The 24,156-nt window shown below is 36.1% G+C and overlaps 1 protein-coding gene across 5 annotated transcripts in view; it reads right to left on the bottom strand.

Annotated features, from left to right (window-relative positions):
• Window positions 1-24,156, bottom strand: part of CNKSR2 (connector enhancer of kinase suppressor of Ras 2) — a 205,411-nt gene that overhangs the window by 48,784 nt on the left and 132,471 nt on the right. For all 5 annotated transcript variants that reach the window (XM_041399957.1, XM_041399958.1, XM_041399955.1 and 2 more), the window contains 4 exons: window positions 8,279-8,327; window positions 7,239-7,411; window positions 5,077-5,150; window positions 2,463-2,534 (listed from right to left, as the gene is read on the bottom strand). In XM_041399957.1, the coding sequence (XP_041255891.1) occupies window positions 2,463-2,534; window positions 5,077-5,150; window positions 7,239-7,411; window positions 8,279-8,327 (368 nt within the window). The remainder of the gene's footprint in view (window positions 1-2,462; window positions 2,535-5,076; window positions 5,151-7,238; window positions 7,412-8,278; window positions 8,328-24,156) is intronic.

Raw genomic sequence — 24,156 nt, 5'->3', positions numbered from 1 at the left:
GAAGAGAATAACAATTAATTTCCAAGCAACATGCTTCCATGACCATGCATTTACACTAGAAAAAGTACTTTGCATCTATAAAGAATATTCTGTCCTTCTTCTCACATGGAAAAAGCATGCTAACATGTAAAAAGAACATTTTGCTGGTGTGACCATATGGACTAAAGGGACTTCAGATGCCACAGCAACAAAATTCAGTGATTATAGCTCTCCAGACTCCTTACCAGCACCATGGTGTGGCACAGTCATAAAAGTAGTAAGAAAATTTGAATAGTGACAGAATTACCTGATATTAAAATACCCATTTTACATGAGTAGATACACACAAACAAAAACTACATAGCTAGCAAACATTTTTTTTTTTTTTACATATAAATCATTTTATACAAGGGATGAAGGAATAGAACCATTTTGAGCTTTTAGTCATTCTATGTATTAGCAGTTTTCTACTGTTGCTTCTTCTGTTTCAAGTATAAACAAAACTGAAATGACTGCCTGATATATACCTAGAATTTATGCCAGAAACTTGACAAAAAAAAAAATCCCCATAAAATGATCAAAAGAGAATTAATTTAACTTCATAATTTTATTCCATGTTCTACTTCATCTAGGCTTCAAAATACTTTTAGACAGGAAGTATTTTATTATCCTTGCATTGGAAAGACTATTTTTCAGTCACTTTTTCCCATCTATTGAGTTAACTGAATATTTGTGAAAGTGAACTAATTTTTCTACAACATTAAACAAAGAGGAAAAATAAAATTCTTTGGTGAGACTCTGATGGCAACTCAAATGTAAGAATTTCAAGTAATTCCACAGACCCTGACAGAGTTTGAATTTACATGTGTATAACTCAGATCCAAACTTTGTCAAGCTCATTCTAAAGGAATTAATAAGCACTAATTTCAAAATATGGTAAAAAGACTGTTTGTGGTGGTAAGATAAAAATATTTTAATTCTTAGGTTTTACACTGCGCAATATATTTTTAAAATATTGCAGCCCATTTGCTCCTGCTTTCTGATTACTGAAAAAATATATAAATTTCTATCCTTAAAAAGAAGGTGCTTTGTCATACTGAGTGAGGACCTGCCGACAGAAATGATTCAGCTACTGCTGTGTTCAGGATATGTTGAATACAGACCATGCCATTATTCGGTTTGCTGCACAACAAACTGCATTTTGAGGAACTGGTTTGACAGAATTATCAAGGAAAGGCAAGTCTAAAATTTCACAAACAAATAAAAAAGTTTTATGTTTTCTAACTGTGAAGAAACTTTTGAAGTGAGCCTCAGTCATGCACAAACTTCTGAAAAAATGTTAACAGACAGCTATTTCTAAAGGAAAGCAGGCACAGTGTAGTATCAGCATGCCTTTCCACCCAAATACTATCAGCTATGAACTGGTAGTATCCTGAAGGTGCTCTGCCAGGTACTTGAATCTAGTCCACACAGGAGGGATTAAACCATGACTACAGGACTTGCTAAGTTTTTTTGATTCAGTTTTATCTCCTTTTTCCTCTGTTCTGAAAACAGCTCTGGTCAGCGAGGATATCAAGAGACATTATCTAAGATAGAACAATTCTCAGGTTGCAGTAATAGATTTTTGTTTGTGTCCTCTGTCATTTGATGAAAATGGTATACTATTTTGAACTGAATTATGTCAGTTTATATTGTGAAAATAAATGAAATAAACCCCCTAATATTTGAATAAACATGGGATTCATGTTCTAATTTACCATTCAAATGAATTAAGAGGAATTGTGTTTATTTTGTGCTGAAGTCTCAATCATTTTTCTGAAAAATTGCACAACTGGCCAAGAAGAGATACAGTAAAAGTCAGTACTCAAAGAACTAAGACTTAAGTCTTGGTCTTTTTGAAATGCTGAAATTTTCCCCATCAAATTCAACACAACAAAAATTTCACATCCAAGTTCATGGAAGTGGAGAGAATCTGCAAAATTCATTACTTGTAACCTCCACTCCTTTTTCAAGACCGGCATAAAAAAAACAGTGACTGCTTTAAATCTTTCTCCAGCTTCTTACTCCCTTCAGGACAAGAAACAGAAGGACTCCCAGAGGAAGCATCATGTTTGGGAGTATGTAAGGAAGCAGAGTTGGACATACCTCACCTTTGCAGGTGCCACACAGCCAAAACCAGAAACCTGGAATTCTGAAATTGTGTTTGGATGTTGTTTCACACATTGCATTAATTTCTTTTTAGAAACATGGAATCACGTTTCTATAGATTTCAAACCTTTGTATCAAAAAACAGGTAATTTTTTTGAATTAAATAATTAACATATGAAGCCAGTCAGAAAAATATGTTTCTCTGCACCTATTTTCTCAGCAATTAAATTTATCTTTTTAGACTAATAAGTAATTTATTATACCTGAGCTATCAGTAGCTTCAAGAAGCGTCACATTTAAGGAATGGGTCCTTGAATTTTGCTAGATTTTCTTACCTGTTCATATCATCTAGATGTTCAGCAGCAAAATAAAAACTTTTGATCTTAGGATGGCAGGCTTTGAATGCACTGTAGAGGAAAAACACAATTAAAAAATGTAATGGTACAACTATTTTTTTTTTCTGGAAGGTAAGATCATATGGTCAACAAGGAATGAGATGAGTTCATATTTCTGCATGCCCCCAAACACTGTATGAGCATACAACTTTTAGGATTGTGCCAGGTTTCACCAAGTGAAGTGCTCTTCAACTACCCTTCTAAATAATCCTTGATTCATATGTGCATAAATATTTGTTCAACCATCACCTCCAGTGCATTGTATGTGGATAAAGTTCATCAGTTAAGGATATAATTTTATGTATTGGGTAATTTTGCTGATATACATATAGCTGTCAATTTTTTCTGAACAGAAACTGACTAAACAATTAATTCAATACAACAGTAAAATTCTCAGTCCTTGTGATTTCTCACATCCCAATGACTTTGACATTACCTTTAGCTCTAATGACTGCATTTCAAGCAGGAAATTGTGATGTGCTGATTGACTTCTGAAAAGCTGTCATAAATCAACAGTGTGTTCATGAGGTCATCCTAAGCAATGGGCAATTACATCTCATCTTTCCTTTCCACCAAAGTAATCAACATGACTGGGCTGAGAGAATTACTGCATTTCATACATAATATGAAATAAATTACTAGAATGAATCTTTTAACTATGTTGGATAAAGATTTATGGTGAAGTACCTGAAGACCCAGCAAATGCATTTGAAATAATGAATAATTTACAGTAGAAAAGAATCATTTTGAGAATAATCTGAAGGTGTCTCTTAACAACAAAAAATGTAACAGTCTCAAAGAAAATAAGGAAAACTGCAAACATGATACATGATGAGCATCATCGCCATTTTTCTGAGACATAATGGATCTTATATATATAAAACCACATTTTATACATATAGACATCCACATATATATAATGTAATATAATAATTCTCACTCTATAATAAACTGAATCTCAGAAAAATGGTAATGACATTCTTCATGCTTACCATGCTTGCAATTTTCAGTATACATGTCTGTGTGCACACAGATGTACACATATCTGTGTTTTAGAAATCAGGTAAATGAAACTGGTAGCAGGAAAGTTACTGCTAGAGAAGGTAACATAACATTGAGACTAAACAGATTCCTCTAACACATGACAGCAAACAGTGTTATGCAAGTCAAAACAGATGTACAGCGACATCTGCTCAGTTTAGAAAGACATCATCAAGTCACTGAGACCTAAAACCGGACTTCTTAAAACTGTTACATCATCTGTCATCTGGATTCTTAGAGGGCATTTCTCCCTTATCTGCCACCCAAGCAAAGAATCTTAATAACCACATTTTATGTGCTGCTATTCAATAGACACTGAATCAAGTAAAACCAAACCAAAACAATTTAAGCAGGGTGCAATTCTGAAAAATGAGTTGACTTTATGCTGCTGTGCCAACAAAAAAAGAAACAATGAAGCACTTTAGCTGTGTGGCCCAAGGACGCAGGACAACAGGCTCAAGCTAATGTATCTTTTTTTTTTTTTAAACTCAGTTTTTATCTTCTGCCCTTTGAGACCACCTTGAAGTGTAGAGCTCATCCTAAACAGAGATACAGGTCAACTGATACAAGGTTGGTGCTTTCTGCAGAACTGTACAAATCATACCATTTTACATTTGACAATTATGTTTTGGATGAATTTCAGCAATTCCAGTCTTGCTTAAAAAACCGTAGAAACCATTACAAGGCAAGGCAAAAAAATTTTGAACAATAATGACTCTAAAAATATCCCTGTGGGACCAGGCATCTGTCACATTGCTACACATGCTTGAATTTATCTAAATAATAAATGGATATGTGCAATGGCACAAATCTGGATAGCAGCATAAACAGGTGAGAAGAAATGTTCTTTGAGACCTTTAGATCATATATCAAAATACAACAAATCACTGCCATCCTCTTTTTTTTACTCTGCCCCAGGACTGAGTAATGTCTCAGCAAACTTTGAGATGATGCTAACTAATTTGGAGTTACATTAAATATTGATGCATGGCCATGAACTTGGGGACTTTTTTATTTGGATGGTCTCTATATTATGCTTAAAGCTGTTTATTGAGTATAAAGACTCTCCAATCCTCAACAAATTTGAGAAAATAGCAAGGATGGTCTCTATATTATGCTTAAAGCTGTTTATTGAGTATAAAGCACACAAAGACTCTCCAATCCTCAACAAACAAATTTGAGAAAATAGCAACCCCAAACAGAAAGGAAAAAAAGGAAAGTAGAACTAGGAAAACCAAGGGACAGAAGCAGCCAAGCAGCCTTCTTGCTCACAATTAATTTTGGTCTAGTCAAGCACTGTGGTTCATGATGAAGTGAAAAAATAGCCTTCTTTGGGCAAGATGGCACTCCAAACAGAAAAAAAAAAAATTGCTTTTTTCATATGAGCTTATTCTGTGATACAACCTCATGACAATTGTAACAAAGTCCATTATCTCCCTGTTTTAAAGGAAAACCTTGTCTTTTGTTTGCACTTCATTTATTGTACCATTGCATTATTTTGAAGCATGCTTACTATTTCTTGCGGCATTCACTGGCTCTGTCGATTTTAAATTCAGGTAGACTGATGAATCCTTCTGCTTTTTCATCCTGCAAAGACAGTTCCAGATATTACTGTAGCTGAAGTGTAAGGAAAAAAACCCAGCACGCTGAAAACTTACAAATATTTTTACTTGCCTACTTCTTACAAAAGGAATACTAATGTCTGCTCTGCTCTGGCGAGCAGAAGTCACTGGGACTTCTGCTGAAATAGCAAGACAGATCCCTTGGTGAAAAATACAATTTAAATACCCAGTTTTCTGAAAAACATTCACAGCTGAACCAGCATTTGAAAATATACAAAATGACCAAATGTATTTAGTCAATTAGTTATTGTAATTAGTTAATTTTTTTGGGAAAAATGGACTAATTAGTAAGGAGGAATGCAGCCTAGTGGAAGAAACAGAGAAAAAAAGCAATTTAAATGGGTGTTGTTTATCATTTTTATGTATCACAGCTAAGAGGCATGATATCTCTTCAGCTACTTTTATCTCTCTACAACGTTCAGAATGCATCTGACCTTCCTCCCCTCTCCTCTGAAGATTTTACAGAGTTTATTTTATCAGCTGTGCAATCTCCCTTGACTTTTCACAGTTTGAAAGCATTATTTATATTAAGCTACTATTACATCAATAACACAGACTCAGTTATTTAACTGCTCATAACTTTGCATGCAAAATTAATACAGGATCATAGAAATGAAGCTGGAAAAAACATAAATGTATGTGAAGAAATACACATATTTTCCTGAGTTTAAATGGTTATTTACACCACATATGCAGTCCATATGATTATACACATTCCTAAAATAAGTAAAAGCACAAATCAGCATATAAAACTGGAGCTGGAGTCATTATGTGGAAGGTACAGGGTTGTAACTGGTTCTGCATTAGCAGGTATTCTAAAATCAAAGACACTGTTTAGAACAATCTTTCTATGTCTTTTTTGAGTGGTTGCCTTGAGAAAAAGAGTTTTGGCAAGAACAGTGATTGCTTGTCTGTCCACCTGCCACTGAGGCACCCCCTACCAGCCTTTGACTCTACTGGCGATGACAGACACTGTGCTGAGGGAGCTGAGGTCTCAAAAATAACTTAAACTCAGAAAACCTCAGGGAAACTTGGGATGGGGCAGGAGATGGAGGTGCTGAGAGCACTGCCCTCCACGTGGGAAGTACGGCACAGCTCAGAGCTGCTCCTCGGACCTGGTGCTGACCACTCACTGCACTTGTAGGCTTCAATTATTGCTCTGATGAAAACCTTGTAGTAGCCGAAGGAGGGAGAATGGAGAGGAGGGAGTTAGGGTAACTGATCTGAAGCTGGGCTCAAGGCACAAATGGAATGAATTTGAGAAAATGGGCTTCGAGAGCTCTGGCCATGGAACAACTTGCTTTCTGTTTACTCAGGGAGAAGTTGGGGATTGCTTTGAAAAAGTTATGTACAAATGCTTGCTGTGATTAAAAGAACAAGTCCAGGACAGAGCGCATACAGATGTTAACAATGGTTTTATCTCAACATATTTACTAACAAATCTAATAGGATTAAAAATCAAGGTATCGTAACACTGGCAAAAGGCTTTGCAGCTAAAGCTGATATAATAAATGTGTACCAATGCAGAAAATGTTGCATAATCAAAGCTGTACACAATTCAGCTGGGATGCTCCTGTGCTTTTAAGTTCAGCATTTATGAGCACTGAAATCATATCAAAGCTACAAAGAAGAAACAACAGGAGAACAGAACTGAGAAAACAGAACTATCTTCCTTAATTGCCTAGCAGAGATAAACAAGGAACACCAGGCAGCACAACATTAAAGTTTACACTTCCATGACTAAGCTTGAATGACTAGATTAAGTAATTACCTTTTTGCTTTCAAGGGTTTGAGGATAAATTTATTCTAAACTGGTGTCATGAGGACACAGAAAACTGTTCTTTCTCCATGCAGAAAAAGGTGAATTGGAAGGAACAGGTATCTCAAAACCTTCATGGTCATTTTGGCAGAGAGTTAATATTAATTTTGGTACGATTATTTGGGTGAATAAAGTTATTACCATATATAAGCACTGAAAGCATTGTTTTCACACTAGATCATGACTACAGCACTACACAAAGTATTCATGGAGACCATGAGTATAGATGTTTACCTCTTCATTGATATACCAATATAGAGATGTGTCCTTCAGAACAAACCAGTACTTTTTCCATTTTTGGGAGAAATAACTCTTGGCATCTTTCTTTTTCCAAAGCCAGCCTTCACAGTCCCCTCGTCCAAGATCTTTACATGAGATCCGTCTTTTGCTTTTACCAGGAATCGGAGCTGAAAATGACAACGAGGTGATGTGAAAGCATTTGATTTGTCCACTAAATCAACAACATACCTAGTCAGAAAGCGCTATATATCTGTTTAACAAAATTAGTTAAAAATTTCAACCTCAAATTGCCATGAAAAATTATTACAAGCATTCTATTTTGACCACAAAGTTTATGCACACCACCATAATTTAAAGGCCAAAGCAAACCAAAGCAAACCATGTTCAGCATCTCAGAGCTCATATCCTATGGATAAGATTAAAAAAAAAAAAAAGGCAACACAGAGAGAGAAGACAGAAGACACTATAGAGAAAAGAAAGGCAAGATATTTAAAAATCAGAAAAATGCTTATTTGTAATTTTCAATATATTTCACATTAGAATAAAACACACAACATATAAATTCCTGTACTTCCCACTTGGTTACCAAATACAACTATTGAAGTACTTCACAGTTGTTCACAAACCTCTCTTTGCAGCTCTTTTTGAAACTAAACAGTTCCTAAGGCCTTTGTACTTCAAAATCAAAGGAGGAAAATTTACTATGATATAAATTACCTGAGAGCGTAGGTAATGAGCAAGTGCTGCAGTGAGGCATTACCTGAACACAGCTGGAAAAACCAACCCTGGCCCCAAAGAGGCTAGAGTCTAAGTATTCAAAAAAAAAAAAAAGATAAAAGCAGATACATGAAGGTAGAGGAACATTAGGAAACTATGAGACATCAGAAATGGACTAATACATTTTCAACATGATCAACTGAACTGAGCATTTTATTGGAGCTAACAAGTTAGAGTTCCTCACATACTGCAATACCATAAAATTAATCTTGGCAATTCCCTTCCTACCCATATATGAAAACAAATTTATTTTTTACCTTTGTTCTTCTTTTTACTTTTCTGCTGTAGAGAAGATTGCTGAAATGTCTACAAGAAAATAAAAATGGAAGAAGTGAAAATACAATATTTATATTCAACCACATACCTATATTAAAATAAATGTTACATGAAGTCATATCAGGTAACATCAGCCAAGAGACTTCTAGGCCTAAGAAAAAAGGGAATTTTAGTTTACCTGTTCATAAGGTTGTAAATCAAAAGCACACTGTCAAACAACTCAAAACAGATCACCAGTTAGGTTGCCAAACCAACTGTAGTTTCTGCCCAAAATGCTCCCTATCCTCTTGTTCTGTTAATAAAGAAGGAATATCTCTGTTTACTACAATAATGAAGCTACACAGCTCACATATTTCTAATGTATACACTAAATAAAGTATTCTTGGCATCTATATCTAAATATGCAAAATAACACACTGCCTAATGCAGGTGTGGAAGTATTCATACAATGGCCATTAGACCATCAGACAATTTTCTCAGAACCAGGCCTAGTATTCTGAAAGACATCAGTAAATTCTGCTTAATCACAACTGTGAAAAAGTCTCCCAAATAAAAAGTCTGAACTAGAACTTTATTTTTTCACCAGGTTTTTAAGTGGAAATATTTCCCTCCAGCTGATCCACTCCCACAAACTAACCCACTCCCTTAACAACGAGACAGGATGGAAATTGCTCTTTTATTTAAGATCTTAGCTTATTAATAAGATCAATAAGTATTAACACATTTTATAACCATTTGTTTTAAAACTTTGACTCATATAAGCACAATCCCCAGTGAACTAAAAAAAAAAACATCTGTAATGAATCAGCCAAAATTTAAAGATGTGATTTGACTTGTTTTGAACTTTAGTTTTCTAGAAAGGCAGACAAATGTTATCAGTGTTAAAACTAAGAAAAGGCTACATTAGAGTGTCTGCCTATTAAAACTTCCTATTTCAGCTTGCCAGGAATCAATACAGAAACCAATACTTTTGTGCTACTTGGTAAAAATAAATCTAAGCAAAAGCACTGACAGTTCTGCAATTCCAAATCCTGTTCCTAGTAGTAAGACAAACCCTCACCCTAATTTACAAGACTAAGTTCAATTCAAGGAGCAGCTTTGGTTTTGCACATGGCACTCAGTGCTGTGGCTTAATTGATTGTTTGTGAAATTGTGATTGTGATAGTGTTTGGTCAAATTTTGACTCTATGATCTTGGAGTTCTTTTCCAACCTGAATGACTCTATTCTAATTTTCTCCTCTCTGCTTCCCGCACCCCAGAGCTCACATGCAGCAGACTCAGCTTCAAAGGGATCTCCTGCCCAAAGCTGAGAGATTTTCATGCAGCAAAAACTAACATGTCCATGGGGAAAAATTACTAGCAAGACAATAATTAAGTGTAATTAAAAAATTTTACTGACTTGCTAGATGTGCTGATCCCTCGGAGACCATATCTGACAAAACCTACTCCACTATATTGCTGCCTCAGTGGGTCAAAGTAGGCCTCCACTGGGAAGAAAAAAAGGGATCCCTCTCGTTCTCATTTCCTGGCTCTTGTCCTTTTTCTTCTGTTACTGGTACCAATTAAATCAGCACCAGCTCTCAACAAACCAAGACAGCAACACCCCTCCCACTTACATCACACAAAATATTTCAACCTGTGAAGGACTAGAAGAGATCTTAATGACCCAGGAATAATAGAGTGGCTGTGCAGAAGTGTGTAAGTAACTCCCTCTGAAGATCTTACTTAATTCAAAGTGGATGAAAAAATACACACACATACAAATCCAAAACTTTAGCAATTTTCAGTTCACAACTCAGACAATTTCATTCTGCTGTTTGACTTTTCTGCACTATTACTTTCACAGTGTCAAAACAGAAAAGGAAAATCTCTGCTCCATTTTCTCACAAGTGATTCTGAGAGCAGGTTAGAACATAGTAAAAGCCTTCTCTTTAGATGTTTTGTCTGTAAATTGAACCTGCAAACCTCAGTTCACACCTCTTAACTTCTGAGTCAGTTTTTGGGAAGAAAGGGTAATGAAGGAGTATCAGTTTTTAACAGGAAGAAAGCATGTAATTTAAATGTCTAACCATTTTTCCATACATTACGTTATATTGCAAAATAGAAAGGTTTTATTAAATTCAGCTATTATTCTAAATTAGCTCATTGAATTAAATAATAATTAAGGGCAAATTCTAAAAATGAGAGAAGTTCCTGGGAACTATTTCAACTTCAGTGATTTTAAAATATCTATGTAAAATATCCTAAAGTGATTCACTTTAGGATATTTTACATAGACTTCAGACTTCAAGTTAGTTGACCCTTTGCAAAAAAGAGCACCATCTTTTTTAACTCAGAAAATGTATGTGTTACATAAAATATGTAATTGGAGAACAACAATAACAACAAAGTGAGGATGAAATATAAAGATGCTTTTTCTTTTGTTGCTTTTTTCAGAACTCACTGAATGCAATCTACAGCCACTTACCAGTTGTAAGACAATGCTTAGAGCTGTTTTCTCAGTGGTGTCAGAAGGTCATGCCCTTCCTCCTGATCAGAGCAAGAATTGCTTTGAAGCCAACACTGAATCCTGTTCTGGGTCATCTCTCTAGCCTAGATAAACTACCTCCAAAGAGGTAGATTCCACAGCTTCTTTAAGCAACCTATCCTAATGCTGGCCACCATAATGTTTCCCCTTTTACAGCTTAATTCTGTGATGTGGCAAATATGGAAATAATGTAATTACTACTTCTAAATTCCACGAACCCTAAAACCATGGATTTATACCAAGAAATTTAGTTGTACTAATGCAAACTTGCTGTAAGATACTGTTTGATCATGTGCCCACAAAGCCTGATTCAATGTACATTCACTGCGTTTTGATTCTGATACACCTTGAACTTTGAGTAACTGCTTTCATAAACATCTTGTCCCAGTTTCCAAGACTCCATCTCTTCTACTAATTCCGAGAGCAAGCATGAAATGAAATAGAAAGCAGCATTCCATATTAAAGAACGTCATTATTAACTCAAAATAATGAGTAAAATGGAAACAAGACAGACACTGAAAAGATTAAACAGATGAGTACCTTAAGACAAGTGGAAATTGGCACTCCTGAAGAAAATTTGAAACAGTTTAATAATGTTCTGAATTATATGCTTTCCAGTCATCCAAAATAAAACTAGAAAAACTTTCCATTACCCAAAAGCAAGGTGTCACTTGATGTTTAACATACATCAAAGCTCCTTTGAATACACTGAGACTCACTGAGTTTTTTAGACACAATGATTTTCTCCCATGATATGCCATCTTTGAGCTCATTTTATTTAATAATACATCAAGATGAAGCCCTTGGACAAGTACATTTCTAAGGACAATATCAAAGAAACATTTAACGTATGTATAAGCATGCCTTTCCTTATAGCAGCTTCAAAGGACATGTATTTTAAGAGGAATAAAACATCATTTATTAAAGGGTTTTTTTCTGTTTCTGCTTTGGTGTTTTGGTTTTTGTGGGGTTTTTGGGTGAGGATTTTTAGTTGTTTTTTGTCTGTTTTGTTTTTCTTACAAATTTTCTAGCGTGCCTCTAGCCCTGCCTTTCTGAGGTCTTATCTGCAAATTCCAAGAGCCAATGGAAATTTAATTCTGCAGGGAGGAGCCATAACAGTCCCACTCTTCCTGCAACTGTTCATTACCAGACTTGCTGTGTGGGTTGTATTTACTGTAACAGTCTTCAAAATGATTGACAGAGTTCCAAAAGGCCAGCAGACTGCACACCTGTAAAGAGCAACCTGCCCCAGGGCAAAGTCTTTTAGGATTACAGCACAGCAATGCAGCTACACTGCAGAAAACTTGCAGGTGGAGGCTCATACCAGCCAAAGAGATCACCACTGGCCTGTAACTGTAGTTGCTCTTACCAAGAAAATAATCCTGTACAGGTGGTCTAATCAATACTCTGCATACACGCAATCACACATCAGCATCTTTGCACGTGTAACAACATTTTCAAGAGACTATCATGTTTCTATCTCATTCTCAGAGTTATTCCAGTTTCTCTCCTGGAAGAAAGTATTTATTATTGCTTAGTCCTGTGACTGCTCCATATTTGCTCAGAAAGCTGAAAGTTAGTCATTAATGTTCAGAATAGCCTGCAAATTTATTTTTTATTAACTTATTAGTAGTAACTTCATAGCTCTCTATTTGGAAAAATTAAAGTGTGAAATTAGTTAAGTTTCAATGAATTTATTTGTTTTTATGCCAAACAGGAAAATTAATAAACTGATCTTTCAATACTAATGTTAAATTGGAGTGAAACTGCTATCAGAAGAGGAGAATATTTGATAAAACTGTTATGATGAAAGTTAGAAAACTTATATTCCAGTTGAATAGCTCAAATAAAAGTAGAAAACAAACAGACTGGTTATCAAAATGATGAATTTGAGAACATTAGTAATTCTGACAAACTTCAAAAGTCTGAGGAAGATGTCTAAAGAATTGAGGTTAAGCTGTTCCTTGGAGCTTCTCTAAGATCTAATATAAATTAGATGGGTATGACCAACAAAACGTTACATCCATGTCACAAAATAAATATATTCTAATAGTTATATAAACTTCTTCATGGTTATAGGATTTGTAGGTCTACCAAAAAAAGACCAAAACTGAAGATTCTCTGAAGGAACAGATTGACCATAGCAACTAGTACTATACTGGACAGCACCTAAAATTCTCATTCAAGGGCTTTTTTGTTTCTCCACTATTCTTCAGAAATTTTTCATTCACTCATTTAAAAAAAAGCTGGAAGAGAGAACCAGGTTATGGAAAAAATAATATCCAATCCTTCTACCCAAATCTGAGCTCAGTCTGATTGGAAGGGAAAACGGCACATATCTATAGCTTTATTTAGAGCTCGGGTCAAGTCTAGTTTTTCTCAAGCTGCAAGTTTAGACACTAAGGAACTGTTTACAGGCAGGCACTTCCCCTCTGTCACTGTAAGATAGCATTCTCTAGTTTCAGCAGGGTAGCTTGTAACACATCTGATTACTGGAACTTTCTGCTACAGATGGAAAAGCCAGTATCTGGGCAAAAAATGAAAGCTGGTTCTGCCAATCATATCATTGATCTCACACTTTGAGAGATCGTTCTCAATGCTTTGAGAAAATTGGAAATGTTCTATTTTCACTGCTTTGATATACCACATACACATTTCTTTGCATTTGGTGTGTTGAGATCCAAAATTTCAGAGCTAAAAGAAGACTGAAAAGAGGGGAAATGCAAACCTATTTAGATACAACACCACACTTTAGATCAGTATTAGCATCTCATGCTTAAGGGTACTCACAACACAGGATTTTGCCAAAATCTTTTCTGTTTACCAGGTTGTTTAGTCTCCACTAAGAGCCTACAGCAGACAGTACTAATTATTTTAATGGATTTTTGTGGAAAATAAAATTTTCAAGGACTGTTACAAAGATACGATGAGGGAAGACCACTGTCAGATTACAAAGTTTCAAGCCTCCTGCCAATCAGCAAGAGACATTCATTCTTGCATTTTGTTAATGACCACAAGGAGAAAGGAACAGTATGTATGTGCTTAAAGAGTTTTTTACTGCATAAAAAATGTAGGCTGAGATCTTGAAGCTGCCAACTTTTTTTTATACCTCTGAGGTGAACAATGTCTATATGAGCTGTGCAGGATGGTCTCCCTATCACATAGTCTACAAGGGTTGATAACATCAAAGATGTCCATTCTTTTCATACAACTGCTCCTGTGTCTGCTTATGCAAGAATAGGCTAGCTAAGGGCAAAACTATGATTGTCTGAAATGTGACAGCAAGCACAGCTTTTCTGCTCAGGGATTCTTATTCATTCTCCCATTTCTACATGTTTTGTTATCATTTGGCAGGGGGCAGCTCTGTGGCAGATATTACAGTAGCTGGATACAACTCACCAGTTGTGGAAGATAGTGCAAATATTTTGTGCAAAGTTGTTAGCATAATGAATGCAAAAATAAAATGATTTTTTAAATCTTCAGGCTGTTTAGAAAAATGATATACAGTGGTGCTGCTTTCCATCACCAGGGAAAGACTTTCCTTCTTAGCCATTAAGCCACAGGACTCTTTAACTGAAACACCAAAGCAGTAAAACTCCTGGACAACATTGACTTTAAATGAGAGTTCTCATATTCCCCCAGTCTTTTTGGCTGACTGCAGCAGTGTCACAGTTGTCTGAAGCAAATGAGAATAAACAGTTAAACCAGACAAGTGCTGCTCATTAGGATAATTTATTCTGTGATCATTCTTCTGCTTTACATCTACTTTGAAACATGCGATTTTGGTACCTCCCACACTCCTTTTTATTGACGGTAAGATATCAAGGAGGGAAAGGGAGGATTTCAAAAACTGTATGTATACTTTAATGGCAAAAGTCCAAGATGCATCAGTTGCTCCAGCACTGTGTGTTTCAAGTACATCCATTTAAGAAGGAAAATAGACACTAAACTATCGCCTGTCACAGAACAGTATTTAACCCTTTATTTGGATTTCTCCCCATCAGTTCCCAGTTCAACCTCTTACTGTGGAGAATGGACCAGTCAGAAAAAACACAAAACAACGGAGGCAGGAAATCACCTCTGGAGATAATTTTATCCAGCCTTGTTTCTCAAAGCAGACTCCAGCAGAGAAGGTTGTTCAGGGCTGTGGCCAGTTGTGATTTAGTATCTCCAAGATGGAGACTCCACAAACTCCATGAGCAACCTGCTCCAGCTAAACTATCTTTACAGTAAAAGTATCTTTTTCTTATGTTTATATGGAATTTCCTGTATTTCAACTTTCGTCCACTGCCTTCTGTCCCTTCACAGTGTGTCTGAGACAAGTCACCCCAAAGGTCTTGTGGATCCTTGTGCCCTGCTGCTATGCCCCTCCAGTAGCTACCAAACTTTGCAATTTCCTGTAGGAAAAAATCTTGGTTTGCTCAGAAAATTTCTGTGTTATTTACAGGGAAGGTAGGTTTTCCTTGTATGCTTATCTAAACATTACAACAGCAAGACAATCCAAACAGATTTAAGAAACTTATTCTTGATCTATTTATTATTGGATTCCAGAGGTGGTCTGTGGCACAACAGGGAGCCAATCTTGGACCTTTTCAGAGGAAAACAAACTGCTCTAAAACAGAAGTCACCCCTGGGGCATTAACAACATCTTCCACGAAGCCCGTGGTCTTTGCAGAGGAAAAATCATTAGCCCAGAATAAAAGTCCCATGCCTCCTTATAACACATTGGTGCTTGCTTATGGTGACGAGCACAAACACCTCCTTCTGCAGGAGGGAGCAACACTTCTGTCTGTGCCCCTCAGCATGATCTCTTTCATACTCTGTCTGTGTGACAGAAGAAAGTGCAGAGGATGTAGGTGGTCTGAGAAAACAGATTTCTGCTTTAAGGAAGATACACTATTGCAAGTTATTCTCCGTTAGCACTTGGACATAATGTGCTCTGGGGAAAGAAACAGAAAACTCCTTCTGGCTTTCAATAAAGGGTAAATTTTCAGGGGGAAAAGAAGGAAAGATTTTCTGTACATGAAGAATTATACATTCTGTTAAAATTCATTCCAAACACTTCCACTGCCTTATGAATTAAGGCAGAAAAAGAACAGTTCATTGCAGGATAAAAGTCTCATTACTTGCTGGAATTCAGTAAAATTTCCTCTAAGCATAAGATGAAGCAGACCTTTGCAGAAGGTGGGGAAAGATAACATTAGGTCTTTTTAATTCTGAGCTGGCCATGATGATTTTATGGGTACAAGCCAGCTTACAAGAAGTTTTACACATCACTCTAAAGCCAGAATTCTGTACTGTTGGAATGCTATCTACTTGGGTTTATCTGAAAGCAAAGGGATATACTTGAGAAGTGGACAAAAAGCAGTTATTGCTTTATGAAAAATACCAGGTTGCTTTTTCCTCCACAGCACAATAGCAGAGATGGATTGGCTGACTCAGGGATCAGGCGCTAAGCAACAAGCACTTCTCTCCAGTAAAACAGGAACACCCAATAAAACAGCTTCAGTTCAGGAGCTGCAGTGCTGCAAAGAGCCATTTTCCACCCAGGTGGAGCCATACAATCTCCCATATTGTGTGTTAGCAGCAGGCTCAAGGGGCACCATTGTGTAAGTGGGGCAGAGGAATGGGGCACAGACTCCTGTGGAGTCAAAACCACTACTTGGAAAAAATCCCTCTTTCAGAAACAATGGAGCTCTTTGTCAAAGCATTTTGATTAAATGGCACTTTGAAACAGGCACAGGTACTCCATTAATTCAAACAACATTTCCACCACTCAGTACAAGATTTTTAGAATGCCAAATTTCATGACACATGCCAGCCTAGGTTAAATGTATTCAGAGTCCTGGTATCTCCCTTTCCCTTGTGCAGAAAGGAGAACAGAGAAGAGCCAGTAGAGAAGTCAGGCCCTGGATCAAAGTTCTCCTGGATGTGACAATCCCCAGCATACTGCAGTGGTAACTCATGCTGAGTTTCCTCTGTGCAATACTTGACATAAACTTCTCTGCTACAATGTGCTGCACTTCATCTCTTCCTTATCAAAGGGGAATAACCAAGGGACTAAATCACTTATTCTACATTAATAAAAAATAAAACTGCTACTGTTATTGTACCAGCTACAGGTAATGTAGCTTACTCATGTACAAACAATGCTAATATCTAGAAAAGCAATGGTCCTCTATCAGGTAATAAAAGCAGGATAAAATCAGGAATGATTCTGTGAAATAGGTAAGAAAAAAAAACCAAAATGGGGATGTGAAAGGAAATTAGGAAATGTTCTAAGCTGAGAGATTTATTAGTGTATAGATCTCCACCTCTAGATCATATAAAATTACATTTTCAGACCACTATATTCTATGCAGTAAGGAATAAACCTAGACTGGCAGAGCTGGATTAGATGACCTTTACAGTAACTCTCTCATTTTTAAAGAATTCCCCAGCTCTGCCATGGAAAGAAATTATGACAGACCATTTTTCCCTCTCATGGTCACAATGCAAAAGATAATAGAGAAAGTTTAAACAAAAATTTTCAACAAAAGACTCCCACTGTGCTTCATGATGGCCCATAAACCAATCTTACCTCATCTCTAGAGGATTTTGCTTTGCAGCAATAATTAACTCTGGATTTTAGTAATAATCAGAGAGTATATAGAATTAGATGTAAAATCTCCCATATTCAATACCTTCAAACTTCATTTGGGCAACCAGCTCCCCAGTAAGAGCAAATTAATGGTATTAACTATTTCTTTCAAAGTCAAACAATGCAGATGTGAAAATATTCTCTAATCTGTGACAAGAATAATATAGCTCAAGAACAATGCAGATATCATTCCATATAATTAAAAGAACTAAGCACTCCCTCCCAAGGAGGCTAAGTATTACTTAGTCTCAAAAATATATGCTTAAACAGAACTCAATATAAAAGCTGAATATGCACATCTACTCTCTTCAGTCTTGAGTTCAAAGGACTGAGAGTCTAGGATGGGGAAAACAGATGTGAGATTACTGAAGCACATTCCTGAGATGATTTTAGCTAAGCAGTAGTGAAACAACAGGAACTATCCCTTAAATCTGAGCAAGCTGCTATCCTCTCAGCTATTGCCAAAACACCTGTTTTGCTGTTCATCTCCAACTTTCCTGCCATGGGGCAGACAGGCAGTGCTTCAGGTTGGCCAAGAGTTTATTCAGTCTCCATCTCAGGAGGTGTTCAACAGCCAGCTGGGCAAAATCCTGAGAAGCCTTGTCTGACCTCAGAGCTTGCCCTGCTTTGAGCCAAAGACCAGGGCACAGAACCTCTTGAGGCTGCTCCCAGACTGAATTATCCTATCCTATGCAGTTTATGCTGGTTTCTGAGGCATCTGGGTTTTGTTTTTCTGTAGCAAATTCATTAGATGCCTTGCTCTTGCTGGCATCTTTCCTCCCCTCTGTCCAACATTTTACTTGGAATTATGACAACTGGCTACCCATTCATCAAGTTTTTCACCATTTACAGGTCCCATCACTAGTAACAGCAATTCATACCCTATTTGAATGTGGAATTTAGTACAGATCTGAATAGGATTAAGTGAAAGAGATTAACTGTAATGGCAGAGGACTAGACCCAGAGGCCTCTCTATTTCTCTCTGTTGATTGCACTAGTCTAAACATAATATAAAGCCATCTTCCATTAGCAAGGAATTTATATGCTGTTTCTCTTGCTTTTTCTCTCAGAAATGTAGATTTATTTTGAACCAAATTTTTACCAAACTCAGATGGAATAGCAAAAATTACCTTTTACCACAACAATTTTATGGCTATGCCAATCATTTTCCAACTGTCACAAGAAAAGCAAATTTTGCTTATTGGTTAACTGTTTTACTGTATTGTTTGTTTTATATGCAATGCAGGTCACTTATGACCTAGATGAAGTTTCTACACAGATTTTAACATGAATACTATTTTTATCACTTACTTTGTGTCTGTTACATTTGTGAAGTGCTGCATTAAAATAAAACAATACATACTGTATTGTTTAGATAGTTTCTTTTGGGGTATAGAAGTTGGCCAAGTCCTGGAACTACTATTCCAACTTTTAGAATGTGAGTGAGACATGCTGCTCTCCTGTCTGAATCAAATACACAAACCCACAAGTATCCAACTGAAAGAAACCCCACATGTGTAGGCATTCAAAGCTGCCCATGGCCAATGTGGCTGTGGGACATGATGTTGTTACCAATTGCCTCATGAAGGTAATAGATAAAAATTTCCTATTATGTTTCTTTTCCTTATCCTACTTTTCCCTTATTTTTTTTCAGTTTTGCTCTTTCTAAATGTCTCTCAGAGCAAAGGGCTGTCTATACCTGAGCCATAGATTAGGCTAAGGGAAATGGATGGAAGTTCATAATGCCTTCATAGCACAACTGCATTTGCTTCTCTGCATTGCATTATATGAAACATTTTACTAGCACTTTTGCCTCTGAATAGACTTTGAGGCTTTTGAAATAACTTCAAATCAGATTATTCTATAACTTCATAAGCCTTTTCAGCTCAGTTTCTACTGCAATGCAGTGAGTTCCTTCCATTTCCACACATGTGGACCTAGTCACCATCACAGCCTTATTTCCTCATTACATGCTCACTGATGGAAAAGGGAGCAAGGAGTTTAAGTCCTAGAGCAAGACAAACAATACCCTAAGGCTACAAAATCTCAATGAGATGTGACCAGTGTAACCTAGAGAAAAAAGATGTAAATGTTTTAAATGCTCCAGTCACCTCCAGAGAGGACATCCAGGTGCTTAGCTTTTACCAGCCAGACTCTGCTGGAGCTTCATGAAGTACTTGAGGAGAAACTCAGGCACCACAGCAGCTCAGAGTCTTGGACTTTCCTACTGAGGTGTCCAGGAGCCTCCTCCCAGTCCAGACTGAGACAGCTGTCTTGGAAAAGTCTAGACATCATGAGAAATTACAGCTTTTCCACTTGTGAAATTTTAACAGCATATGTGCTACTTTTGGTAAAGATTTGTGGTTTTGTACCTTTACAGTAGAAGCTAGAGCATGCACAATTCTATTTTGACTGTAATGGGCTAACTTGCAACAAAGCAGTGAAGAAATTATTTATGAAACAATTTCTTACTGGGGTAATTAGAGACTGAAATTTTTCACAACTATTTCTAAAACTGTTTGTTATGTTTATTTAATTTCTAGACAGTTACTTGAAATCCAGTACACTTTCTTAGCTGGGAATATAAAATGCAAATAGTTTTTAACTGGAACACAACTATAATTTTTTTACATTAAATAATTCTTAAAATTTCAAAAGAGAATTTAAGATTTCCTTTGCAGATAATTAAACCTCTTAAGTCTGTAATCCATCTCCAAGTTTCAGTATTATTTTAATACATATATTTAAATGGAGATGAAAGACCACAGCAAAGAAGTAACACTAATTCAAATATTAACAAAATTTATGGGGATTCTATTGGAAAATATTTTTTACTATGCACTTAGGTTAAACTGAACTTTGATACCAACTGCTAGATTTTTATTCTATAACAATTGCATGTATAGAGTCTATAGACTACTGTGAAAACAGGGAGGAGAAATAGAAATAGGGAGCCTTTTTATTTAAATACTGCCATAGCTGGACTCCAGACATTTTTTAAGACGAAAATTTTAAAGAAAAAACCAACTCCATCTGTTGTAATGGTACAATGACATTCAAAATTTCAGCCACCTACCTAAAATCTGTGCAACTGATTTTTAATGTTTTCTCTACAATTTTTTTTTTTATTTACAAATATCCATAACAAAAAAATTAACTGAACAGAAATCCTTTAAATACTGTGATATTTACAATTATGGAAAACTGCTAGTTTTTCATTGGGGTAGTTTTGTTAGGGCTGTTTTTCTAGTAAATCATTCTGCACTATTTAATGTTTTTTGGATGCCATTTTTATAAAGAAGATTTTTGCGATAGGTTGACAGGTAGCTTTCCTAATGAACATAAGTTTATTAGGAAACTATATACACATGTTCTGCACTTTTAAAAATGCTAGTTATTGGGTGCTACGATTAAAGGTTTTATAAATACATGCACATTTGATTCAAGAATTTTCATCAAAAACTATGTGGTTTAAGTATTTTCACTTTTTACTTGCTTTCAGTCCTTCTGCCGAAGAACAAGAGGAGGCAAAATGAACCACTTAAGTAGAGAGACATTCTGAATTCAACTTTTAAAAAGCATTTTCCTGTATTTTTTCTGGAAGGGTCTGTAGGATGAAACACCTGGAAATACGCATGATTTAAGTAATTAAATCAGTAATAATTTTCCAATTTATATTATTAGCTAAAACCTGACTTTTGCAATAGGTCCATAAACAAATCCTCTTCACTTGAAGTACTCTCAACAAGATCACTGTTGCAGGCAGCCGACCCTTGCCTGGCCAGTCTGATGCTGCCCCACCTGCTGAGCTCAGAAAACCCAAGGAGGTGGCTGTACCAGCTCAGCTGGGAGCACTGGAGGGAGGAACAGCCCAAACTGAGCCCTGCTCACAGCCCTGGTCCTTGCTGCCTCACTGGCTGAGTAGAAAGGAGAGAGCCTGGCTCTCCATGGGTGCTCACTGCAGCAAGTATTGCTGTTATTATGTGATTAAAGGTCATCAGGCTGCATTTCGACCACATGGATGGTTATATACTGCTAAAGAGGAAAAAAAAAGAAGTTTACTAAAGTTGGATCAACTTAATTCAATTTACAGCACAGCTACTCCAGCTGATAGCTTTTATTTTATTTCTCCCTTATTAAAACTAGAACTGGAACATTAAAGTACATGTGTACATATCTACATATGTAAATTCAGCAAAACTCCAATAGGACAAAACTTTGATTTATCTCCTCAACCTATTACTGAGTGACCTGTTTCAGATGTATGAAGTTTAAGTGGCACATTTTGCTACTAAACTTACCTTATTTTCAAATGCAAATAAAATGCCTAAGAAAACTCTATTAATTAAACAATTTAAAACATTCTGGTTATCACAGCATAGTGAGAAGCTGTTATTTTTCTGTCACTTTTCCTACAACAAGGGAGTCACTACGTATTGGTAAGAACACATGAACTAGTGAGCATACATACACTGGAAAAGGCAGAGGGATAATGGGAGGCAGGGAGGGAGAAGAAAGAAAGTCAATAATATAAGTTTATCTGTGTAGGTTACAGCCTATTGTATACAGCAGGGAGTTATGCAAGAACAAGCAATCTCACTTACTACCACAAACAAGAGCCTGTAAGCTTTTCTCACATTGCAATGCTGCTTCTAGGCTAAGGGAAAGTTGTATTGATCCAGTTAGCAGCAAATTATTATTAACCTGACATTGAACTTCTTTTGACCCACGACTCTATCTCCCTCCTAAATAACCACATTATTTTCCTTCAGTAAAAACAAAGCACAACACACCAAGAAAATTCCTTTACAAAAAAAAGAATGAACTTGAGAAACTACAACAATATGTCAGAGTTTTCATCTCTTGTGCCCCAAAAGTTCAAGACAAAATGTGCTGTTCTCTACCTACAGAAATAGATCACATTGAACACCTGCTTGCACATCAGATTAGCAACAGCTCAGTTTGCCTCAGCTTAATAAAAACATTAACACTCTGTGTTGGTTTCTTTTACAATACTGAGGAAGAAAAATAGAATGCAAGAACAACAACTTGTCTAGAAATAAACATAACATCTAAAACAATTTCTAGAATGGAAAATAAAAAAAAAAAACAACAAAGCAGTGCAGAAAATTTATATATGAGGATTCAGATATACCAGAAGAGGATACAAGAGATGTTTAGTTCACAGACAGAACACAAATTAGTTTTTGCTTTGCCATGGTATCAGCTATCACACTGGTTATGTTCAGTGGACACAAGCAAACCCTGTTCACTTTTCAAGGCTGCAACTGAAATGTGCTCTTAACCAGACGGTTTTGATTGCAATGGCAGGTCAGTAACACAAACAGAACTTTTGAGATCAGTGATTGTATACAAGTTTAGTATCCTGACAGTCAGAAAAGTGCTAGACTGCCACAATCTTGTGATCACTTTAGAATATAACAATTTGAATCTGCTGGCATTTTACAGAACAGCTTTTAGCAAATAACAACCAGGCACTTCTACATTACCATGGTAATTTTTTTAACACCATTCACTTTGTTTACAGCACAAAAAATAATACCATTTCTGCTGTGGTAATTTAATTCAACAGTTTAGTTTTTTGATCAAAGATTTTTCTTTTATGTAGAGCCATACATAAAAGCAGCAGAAGGAGCTGAAGTCAGCATAATTGTAAAAGCTGCTTTTCTGCAGAAAAGCTTCACAGTAAAAAGGTAATCAACCTGCTCACGTCAATGGCTGCAAAATCCAAAAGGAAAGAGGCCTGGAATTATAAAGGCAATTCATCATTAACTAGTGGAATGCATTTTAGTCCAAACTTATTTAATATTTATATCAATGGAGTCAAAAAATAATGAAAACATCATTGAATAAAGGTAAGACAGAACCAAAGACCAGTGAATAACACAAAACCTGACTGCTGAGTGAGCAGCATGGCTTTTACTCCAGGGAATTCAGTAAAAGGGAAAAGAAGATAGAAGGAAAAAAAGAAGAAATTAAACGTGCATGCTTTCTATTTCACAGAATAAGCACATTAAAAATATAATTTCAGATCAAGGAAACCCCACACTAGACCCCAAATTCCTGGAGCTTCAATATTCCTTTGTTATGGACTTGAGAATTATGGGGCCCAGTTCGAGGGTCCAGAGTCCTTAATCTCACATATTTCATACTTAGGGTTGCTTCAGAGACATGGATTATTCAGTAAGCATACCCAAGAAGTTACATGTTTCAGCATGACCAACCATATACAATATTACTGTATTTAAGAACAAAGAATGCAAGATAAAAGCTTTTAGATTGGGAATATCCATCTTGCAGATAAGTGATTTGAAATAATATCATTACAGAAAAAAATAAAACTAAAACCAAGTAACAAACATACTCTCATTCCACGGCTATGCTTAAAATCAAGTAATCAGTCCTTTAATCATTTAAATAGAGAAGCAGTGAACAGGAATGGTTATGTAACCTTTCCATGCAGCTCCTGGAAATTTATGTGCTGTGCTGGCATATACACTTTAGGAAGGATGCTTAAGATAGTTTAAGATTAGATATGAAGGTTTGAAAGAATTTTGAGGAGGAAAGGATACGAAAACACAATCTTTGAAGAAAAACCTAAGAAGCTCATTATAACTCTTGCAAGCAAGAGGAGTCTACAAAATTATTTGATTATAACCTGTAAAATCCTA

This window comes from Onychostruthus taczanowskii, unplaced genomic scaffold, assembly GCF_017590055.1.
Source record: "Onychostruthus taczanowskii isolate IOZ18803 unplaced genomic scaffold, ASM1759005v1 scaffold17, whole genome shotgun sequence".
NCBI lineage: Eukaryota > Metazoa > Chordata > Aves > Passeriformes > Passeridae > Onychostruthus > Onychostruthus taczanowskii.
Note: the sequence above shows the minus strand (reverse complement) of the source record. Positions and strands in the feature narration are given on the sequence as shown.